Source organism: Corylus avellana, chromosome ca3, assembly GCF_901000735.1.
Source record: "Corylus avellana chromosome ca3, CavTom2PMs-1.0".
NCBI classification, from domain to species: Eukaryota; Viridiplantae; Streptophyta; class Magnoliopsida; order Fagales; family Betulaceae; genus Corylus; species Corylus avellana.
In genome coordinates this window covers 31,491,508-31,500,809 of record NC_081543.1, presented here as the reverse complement: position 1 = coordinate 31,500,809, position 9,302 = coordinate 31,491,508, and the positions used below count along the sequence as shown (strand labels likewise).

General features: G+C 34.9%; 2 protein-coding genes across 2 annotated transcripts in view; both read right to left on the bottom strand.

Annotated features, from left to right (window-relative positions):
• The window catches only part of LOC132173705 (metal tolerance protein 1-like), an 8,556-nt gene extending 6,617 nt beyond the window's left edge, over positions 1-1,939 (bottom strand). The window contains exon 1 of the mRNA XM_059585283.1: positions 1,799-1,939. The gene's annotated coding sequence lies outside the window, so the exon portion shown is untranslated. The remainder of the gene's footprint in view (positions 1-1,798) is intronic.
• A 4,291-nt stretch (positions 1,940-6,230) lies between these two features.
• LOC132176644 (large ribosomal subunit protein uL11c) lies at positions 6,231-8,755 on the bottom strand. Its single transcript, XM_059588908.1, has 4 exons — positions 8,426-8,755; positions 8,166-8,338; positions 7,993-8,056; positions 6,231-6,530 (listed from the first exon to the last, which is right to left on the bottom strand). Exons 1-4 carry the CDS (start codon positions 8,652-8,654, stop codon positions 6,319-6,321), a joined length of 678 nt encoding a protein of 225 aa, XP_059444891.1. The 5' UTR covers positions 8,655-8,755; the 3' UTR covers positions 6,231-6,318.
• Positions 8,756-9,302: the final 547 nt, after the last annotated feature.

Here is a 9,302-nt window from a genome sequence, read left to right as displayed (position 1 = left end):
AAAATAATTTTTTATTAGAGTGATGATAGAGCAAATTTTTTTACTAATATAAGATATGAAATATATAATACCATTTTGGCTATTTTGTTGAGCTGGAAATGAATGCTCTAAGAGGCCACCAACAAATAGCTACCAGTGGTTCAAAACACCACCAGCTAGGTCCCACAAATCCTGATACACATGGAGTCAAATGAAGCAATCAAGGTCAATTGCAGGCAGTAATGGTGTCCACCCTTTTCTCCACACTATTGCACCAAATCTAGCAAGCAGCCTAGTTAGGGTGATATCCCATAGTGTGGGCATAAGGCGGCTGAAGATCACTGCTGGAATGCTTCACCACATCAACAGTTGTAAATCTAGGAATAGAAAGAGCTTGAAGTGATTTTTTATATAACAATAAAAGCATACAGTCACAAGTTCAATCAGTGTCAACAGATCAAAGGAAAAAGGAAAAAAAAATCAATCATATAACTATTCTCTTCCCTTCCCTTCACAGACTTGGCTATTAAACTTTCAAGTATTCAAAATTCCTAGCTCCAGTAATAGAAAAACCAATAAAAAACCAGTGGTACTCTAGATTTCACCTCTACTTGTTCTATCAGGCTTTTTTGCAACTATGTGGTCCTGTTCCTTACGTCTTTACTGCTGACTTGAGGCACACCATTTTGCTACACGCGAACACATAGCTTCCAGAAATTCCTCATAAATAAACTAGTAATAATTGGAAAAGAAAAATTCAAGAAAATGTCATTCACTAACTGTGCATGCTACTATTAGCTATTACCTTTGCTATTGCCAATATATACTAAATGGTTTCACACTGACTTTTCTTGAACCAACGCATATGAAGAAAAACCACCAAACCTACAGACCCAAGCATTTGTTTTAACCAAAATAGTAACTTCAGAACTCCATAGAGCCTAAATAAGACCATCAATGGTCCCATACATCTGTAGCTAACTCCACTTCTTCAAAGATCCAAAAATGACCATCTTAAGTACTTCCAATTTCTAAAGTCGACTGTTAAACCCATTCCTTAACCTGAGATTAGAAAATTAATCAGCACTACTTATTGCTTAAGCAGAATAAACTCTCAGACCATAAACAAAACTGTCTATACGATAATAAATGAAAATCGATTCAACTGAAGCCTTGATTAACTTGTTTGAACATTTTTGAAGGGAAACTAAGAATCACACATGTTGCACTCGCAACTTCCACACAGAACTTCATGATCTAAACAGAAAAACAACCACGATCCTCTATTAACGGGCATTATGGACTCCGTAAATGAAATTAAGAGATGGGCATGTGGTATCAACAACAGAAACAAAAACTAAGCAGTAATCAACGATTCACTTAAGACCCATAAGCACGGAATGCTAATTATAATCACCAAGTCCAGTCCCAGACAACAAATCAAGCATTCAACATACACATGCATACCTCCTCAATCTGTGAGAAAGAAAAAATATGTTAATTTGGAAACCCTCCAACCACGCTCATTAAGACAAAAACAAACCCACTTATCCACGAGGATCTACGTCGTCATCTATCTCCATAACCAGAAGAATCCAAAACTCACGAAACCCATAAGCATAAAGCCATGCGGCAAACAACCAAAAACAAAACCAAAAAACATTCTTTCTTCTATCAATGGATTTGAGAGGGTTTAATATGATGGAAAAAAAACAACATGGCTAATGAATCATGGTCTGGGAAATCGAAGGGGCATTAAATTGCAAAGGATGCAAATGAAACCAAACAGATAAAGATATGCAGAGAAAGAGAGAAATACCCTGAGCCTTCAAGTGTTTCAGTCAGATTGAAGCAGAGAAAGTAAAGGGGCTTTTTGGTTATGATTGGAGGTATTGGTGGTGGTCCGCAGATTATCTGTGTTTCGGTTGCTCTGCCTCTGTGGTTGTGTTATAGACTTATATAGTTATACAAAACACTACAACTTTAATACTGCTAATTATCTTAAGGGGCACATATATTTATAAGGCCAACAAAAAAGAAAAGCAAAGGTCTTGTTTGGTTGTAAATAAATGTCAATCAATGACTTTGGATTCTTTACCTTTTTGGGCCGCCAACTTGACCCGGCTGTTATTTATTTAGTTTTATCCTCGGCAATTCTTATGTTCAAGAATATAAGAGTAATAACTAAATAAAATAATTAAGTGTAAATGTGTAATAATGTTACTTTTCACATTATAATTTTGTACCAATTTTATTTTGGTTGATGTGACGTGCTTTAAATAGTTTATATATATATATATATATATATATATATATATATTTTAAGTTAGGGAAAACTACTTTAAATAAGTCACATTAGTCGACGTGAAACTGGTGTAAAAATTTAGTGAGAATAGTAGCATTACTCAATAATTAAACATTGTGTTAATATATAGTTAAATAATAATGTTATATATACTATAATACTACATCCTTATGTCACTCTCATTTTATTGGACTGATATGACAATGTCCCTTGGTCCTTGATTTCTTTTTTAACAATGGTTAATACAAGGGTTGATGTGCACAGTCACATCAACCTAATAGAATGAGAGTGTAATATATAACATTATTATTATTATTATTATTTTAACAAAGAACAAAGGTTGTTAAATTGGTCATGTGGTTTGGTATGGTAATAGAATAATGCTCTCTTTACATTAATTTTAATCCAGCTAATTGATGTGTTTTAAATATATTTTTAGGCGAGTAACTTGACAAGCCATTTAAAATACGATATGTCAATCGATGTGAAGAACATGGGCTGCTAATTAGGCCAATTAAGGCTGTTGCATAAGGCCCCCAGTAAAATAAAGCCCCAAAATAGTAATATTGTAATTAATTTTCCTTTCATAAAAAAAATGTTTAAGGACTGGTAAAAAAAACAAAAAAAGTTTAATCAATGCTCTCTAATTAAAACCTCAATTATGGAATATATATATATATATATATATATATATATATATATATAAAAGAGTAAAAAAAAGAAAAGAAAAAAGAGTTTAATCATTATCTAGGGACAATGATAAGAATCCATCCGCGGCATCTACGTCAAACCATGATATCACTCGAATGTCATACAAGAAAACTAGTTGCACTAGTTGTATAGTCCTTCAATCGCATTTATGTTGTCTTTCGTGGAATTATTAATCATTAAAAGTGTAGTGCTTACAAATCCGTGTTATAAAACGGATATGTGGATGGAAATTCCATACAATGAACAATGAACATTGAACATGTAATATGCATGCGAGAGGTTGTTCGGAGTCTTAAGTGGTAATTATTTAGACAATTATTCAAATAACTCAAATAGTGAAAGACAAGACGAGTAGCCTCTCACATTAGGTTGTAGCGGATGCCGGTCTCGATAGACATTAATTGACAAAGTGGCCTTTAATATGGTTAAATTAAGTGGTGGACTTAATTACAAAGTCATATTGCTTTATAATTGGTAATTAACAGGGGAGACAAATTAAAATACCAAAATAATGCCCTGTTTGACATGTCAACCTTGGTTTGCAAGCTAGGTAACTTCATGTCATGTGGATAAGCATTAATGGCTATTTGACGGAGGGAGGGGGACCGGGGTCCCCAAATAAGGAAAAAATAAATAAATTAAAAAAAAAAAAAAAAAAAAAAAGAAGAAGGAGAAGAAGAAGGAGGAGGAGGAGGGTAAAGTAATGTTTTAAGTTTAGTTATTTGGCCCCCTTCAAAAAATAATTTGCCCTATTTTTAGATTTTTTGGCCATATTCAATAAAAACTTTTGGTCCTATTCTTAATTTTTTTGGGTCATACCCATTAAGTTTTTTTATTTTTGGTCCTTACTTTCAAATGTCTATTTTTCGGCTCTTACTTTCAAATGCTCACTTTTTTTGGCCCTTACGGTAGTCTTTAATTCATAAAAAAACAACAAAAATAATTTTTTTTAATAAAAAAATTCTAAAGAACCGAAAAAAAAATAAATAAATTGGTTGACCCCTTTCCATAAAATTTCCTGGCTCCGTCCCTATTTGGGTTTCAAAGTTTTAGTCATGGAAGGCTTCACCACGTGCCTCACGACTGATGCCCTCTCTCTCTCTCTCTCTTTAGGACCATATGATTCCACTAAACATCAATTATTAGATGGTGTAAACACTCCAAAGTGGTTGGAAAAAGCTATATGTAATGCGTAACCCTTTATGTGATGCCCTTTTGATGTCTCTAGCATAGGGATATTCTGTCAGATCCAAAGCATGGCTAACTCTTGCGATCTCATCATTCCACTAAACATCATTATCTCGTGGAAAAACAGAGCCCATAGTAGTGGTAGAAATATGTTCCTTGTAGGATCATGCAACGAAATTATGTTATAGTTGTCAATTTTTAACATGACGTAGGAGCCTAATATGAAACTAATGGATTAGAATTGATGAATCTAACTTTATAGTTGTCAATTTTTAACATGATGTAGGAATCTAATACGAAACTAATGGCTTAGAATTGATGAATCTAACTTTATAGTTGTTTGTCAATTTTTAACATTACGTAAGAACCTAATGTGAAACTAATGGGTTAGAATTGATAAATCTAACCTCTCTAATCAAATTAGTAGGTTATGAGTGGCTAATATATGGTCTTATACTCGTTCTTTGATATGATTCAAATCCGACAGATAACATTAAGGCTATCAACTTTTGACATGGCATGTGAACTCAACATAAATCAAACACAAAATTAACAAGTTAGAATTGAGGAGTTTGGACCGTTTAATTAAATGGATCGAGTTAGAGTTGACTATAGTTTTATAACTATATCTCCATATGACCCGAATTCAACACATAAACACAAATTGTCACTCCTACTTTATGTAAGTGCATAAACATTTTGTTTTCTTGTATTAGAGCTGTTGTACACAGAATTAAACATTCGAGATCCCTAAGAAGCAGAAAAGAACAGAATAAAAAATAAATCAATCACACAAGACACCAAGATTTAAGTGGTTTGGCTTAACAAGCTTATATCCACTAGCGGAGACAAGTCGGTGAAAATTCACTAACAAAAGATGAAGTACAAAAGGTAGTAATGAGAAAACCACTCAACAATTGGTATCAGAGCTCATGGTTTGCTTCCACTACGGCTGATACGAGTGTCTTTCTTTGTGTTAGTTTTTCTCTCTTTTGTGTGAGAATGAGATTTGAGTGTATTGAGACTTTGGGCTTTGAGTGATTTTCTCCCTACTACCTTTTATACTTCATCTTTTGTTAGTGAATTTCCTCTGGGTCGTCTCTTCCAGTGAATATAGGCTTGTTAAGCCGAACCATGTAAATTTTGGTGTCTTGTGTGATTGATCTATTTTCTATTATGTTCTTTTCTGCTTCTTTGGGATCTTAAATATTTAATTTCGTGCACAACAAGTGGTATCAAAGCTCATGGTTAACTTTCGCTGCCACTGATACAAGTGTCTTGGTTTGATGCTTTTGGTTTTAACTCTGATAAAAAAGAGTGGTTTATCTTGAAGTACGCATGACACTCTTATGTGTGGGAGAGTTTGGTCAATGTGGTAGAGACTCACAAGTGAGGAGAAATTTGTTGTGCATGCACTTGTAAGCTTTGTGTCCCATTTTAAAAAAATATAAAGAATAAGAGTGATTAATATACCTAAGTGGACCCAAACCAATTAGCTTAGGCTTTTGAGCTAGAAATGGTGTCTTAATATGTATATTAATTTACTCTTGTTTGACTCAAAAAAAAATTACTCTTGTTTAACTAGCTTGGTGTTTCTCTCCCCAACAAGAGGATGATCAACATCTTTCAAGAAATCCATATTCCAAAATAAAATCCTATCATAAACCAGTGAGTTATCTATTGGCTCTATATATATATATATATATATATATATATATATGTAGACACACACACATGAAGATGATGCCATTTTGATGTTTAAATATATAAAAAAAATTGTATAAAACTCTAGAAACGACGTCGTATGTAATAAAATATGACCGTATTATTGTAGAAACAACATCATTTTGGCTTTTTCTAATTTTTTTTTTTTTTTTTCCCTTTTAAAAAGTGGTTAGCGGTGAAGTGTGTCCGATTCTACTAACTGTCTAAGCAGTTACGGTTAACAATTTTAGCTAATAACCATTAACTGTAACCGCCTTTTCTCACCCCTAAAGTTATCTCCGTCAAGTTATGCCCAGAAGACCGAAATCGAAATAATCGCATATCAACTCAACAATCTATCCATCTTATTGCACAAAGATGATTTATAAGTACAATTAAGGCAAAATCAAGGGAACAAAGAACAAACACATCTACAAAAGAAGTTCCTTCTTCTTTTTTTCAAGAACCGGAGGATCAATATCAATTCCCATATTAGCTGCAGTGCCTGCTATAATTCTCATTGCTGATTCAATACTTGTGCAATTTAAGTCTGGCAGCTTTTCAGCAGCGATTGTGCGCAGTTGATCAATGGTGATCTTGCCCACTTTCTCTAACTGTGGGTCTTTAGAACCTTTCTCCACACCTACATATCACTCAGTATAAGTAAATTATCACTACTCGATTATAGAATTTACAGTGAGTGAAGAAAAATCACTAATTACTTAAACCTATGATAATAAGTTGTTATCAATATTCTACAGATAACATCATGGTAACAAGTCACTAGCCGGGCACGCCATCAATACATATCACAAGGGTTACTACCTTGAAGCTGGATTCTCTATGAGACTGAAATATTTCTCATTTCTCAACAAAATAGCAAGAACAATAGCAAATTTGGTGAGGTAATAAAAAAGAAAGCAATGTGAAAAATGTCAAGCCAGCCACCTGGCCTTAAGTTTCAAGTTTTTTTTTTGACATGACTAGAAATGGGAGGGAAAGGGAGGAGGGGGATTCGAACTAGTGACCTCCGCTTCATGAGGCGTGGTCCCCAGCTAATTGAGCTACCTCTTGAAGACTCCTTAAGTTTCAAGTTGAGTTTAGTAAAAAGCATAAAGATGGTTAAATCAAAAGTTTCATTTAATTATTTCTTCCAATGTCATAGCCATTATAGGACACCCTTGGGAGTCATAACAGCTCTTTTTCTGGAACTAATAATGAGCCAATCTGAGTTTCTTCTTTGCCCTCTGAATCTAATTTCTAATCATTCACATCATACACTAATAACCAAAATTAGATGGTTAATACAAGGTCAAGAGCCAATAAAAACATGAAAGTGTTTCATTGAACACTTTTTTCCACCTTAGACTCAGTAATTTAATTGTCTATGCCAAAATCAAATTATTACAACGTCTCTCCTTTTAACATTTAAATTTATGCATCCGGCCTTAAACATATAGAAACTTATGGTCTGGAACCATTGTCAGGTGTTGTAATGTTTATGCGTGGGTTTTTTAGGTTAAGAGGCCTTTCAAAAGTTTAGTATAATTTCCGCACAAGCTCACCATCCTAAGTATTCCAATAAACTTTTAGCAAGATACAATGAGCTCCTTTTTTCCATTTTATTATTAAGCACAATCAAATTGAATGCCTAAATCAAGAACAAAGAGCTTCCCACTTGTTTAGATAAGTAAAATTGTCAGTCTGCACGAGTAAAAAAGAATTGTAGTTGTCTAGATTCTAGTTGTATGAAAACAGGTTGGGTGTATTTAAACCAAGCCGATGAATGCAAGAAATGCCTCGCCCCCACTCAAAGAGTTGCTAAATCAAGGAAATAGATCATCTGCATTTCACTTGCAATGGAGAAGAACCATTTCATTGTTTAGATTAGATTTTACAGATATAACAGTTCATATGCTGACATGGTGAATATGTTGGTAATACCCTAATAAAAAATATTAAATGCCTTGAATTAGACACTTTAATTACACACAATGAGCACCCCCAACCCCTCCACGAACAAAGAGGAATAACATAAGTACATAACACGCAAGATAAGGGAGTAATATAATCAAACATGTAATGGGCATGTCAAAGAAGCATACCTGCGGCCTTAAGGAGTAGAACCGAAGCAGGAGGAGTCTTCAATATGAAAGTAAAGCTCCTATCCTATCAAAAGAAAACAAGAAATTGATCCTCAAACCAAACCCAGCTGCACGCAAAGGAAATAACAAGAAAGGATTTTGAAGAGAATGGAATTAAAAAGCACTGAACTAACATCGTAAACGGTGATTTCGACGGGAATAACATAACCGGCCTTGTCGGCGGTTCTGGCATTGTAGTCCTTACAGAAAGCCATGATATTGACACCCTTGGAACCCAGTGCCGGCCCTACAGGCGGCGCCGGGGTCGCCTTCCCTGCCTCCAGAGCCAGCTTTATCAATCCCACCGCTGCACACACATACCCATCAGCAAAATTACACAACTTTTAGCCCCTCAAACTCATACCCAAATAGCAAAAAGATATAAAGATGAAACCTTTCTTAGATTTGCCACCGGGCTTGGGTGGAGCCATGGCGATGACCGCGAGACGCCTGGGCGTTGGAGAAGCAAGAGAAATGTTGTTGGGCTTTGAAGAGAAAGTACTAACGGCAATAGGTGAACCGAAAAGAGAAGAAGAAAGCTTAACATTGTCAGTGTTCTTGGAACAAGAAGAAGAAGAAGGAGAATAGTGAAAGGTAGAGAGTGAAGACGCCATCGACACCATTGGGGAGAGTTTGGGATTTTGATTGATTCACCAAAGCGAAGTTTTGGATAAAACCTCCCCGCTCCCCTCTCTGCCCTGTCCGTATCCTATCTTGTACGACATCGCTCGTTTGCAAAATGACCATTCAAATCCAGCTCAACAAATTTTTTCTACATCATTTTTTCTTATTTCATTTCAATATTTTTTAGGGTTAAATACTTAATACCCCATAAGGTTTGGAAACTTTATTTTTACCATGTTTCATTTTTATTACAGGATCTCTCTGGGGTTATGATAAAGGGTCAAGTTAGTCCGTTGACCGTTAGGACTGACATGTGGACCAATCAGATGTTGACACGTGCCACCTATTTAATTTTTTTTTAAAATTAAAAAAAATGTTAAAAAAAAAAGGAAAAAAATTGGGGATGGCTCTTAGCCATTTGGGGGTGACTCTTTGGTCAGCCACCCCCTGGCCACCAGGTCACCCCCATCCGGCTAGATAGCCACCCCCTTGGCCAAAGGGGGTGGCTCCAAATGGCCAAGAGCCACCCTCAATTTTTTTCCTTTTTCCTTTTTTGTTTTTTTTTTTCAAAAAAAAAAAAATACAATTTTTTTAATTTTAAAAAAAAGTTAAATATGTGCCACGTGTCAATATCTGATTGGTCCACG

What these genes read in the sequence shown, in the direction of transcription:
- LOC132176644 (XM_059588908.1), bottom strand. Translation starts at nt 8,654, where the DNA reads ATGGTGTCGATGGCGTCTTCACTCTCTACCTTTCACTATTCTCCTTCT. An exon ending in CGGTGGCAAATCTAAGAAAG is followed by an intron (nt 8,339 to 8,425) that starts GTTTCATCTTTA and finishes ATGTGTGTGCAG; the next exon opens with CGGTGGGATTGATAAAGCTG. An exon ending in TCTACTCCTTAAGGCCGCAG is followed by an intron (nt 6,531 to 7,992) that starts GTATGCTTCTTT and finishes AGTGATATGTAG; the next exon opens with GTGTGGAGAAAGGTTCTAAA.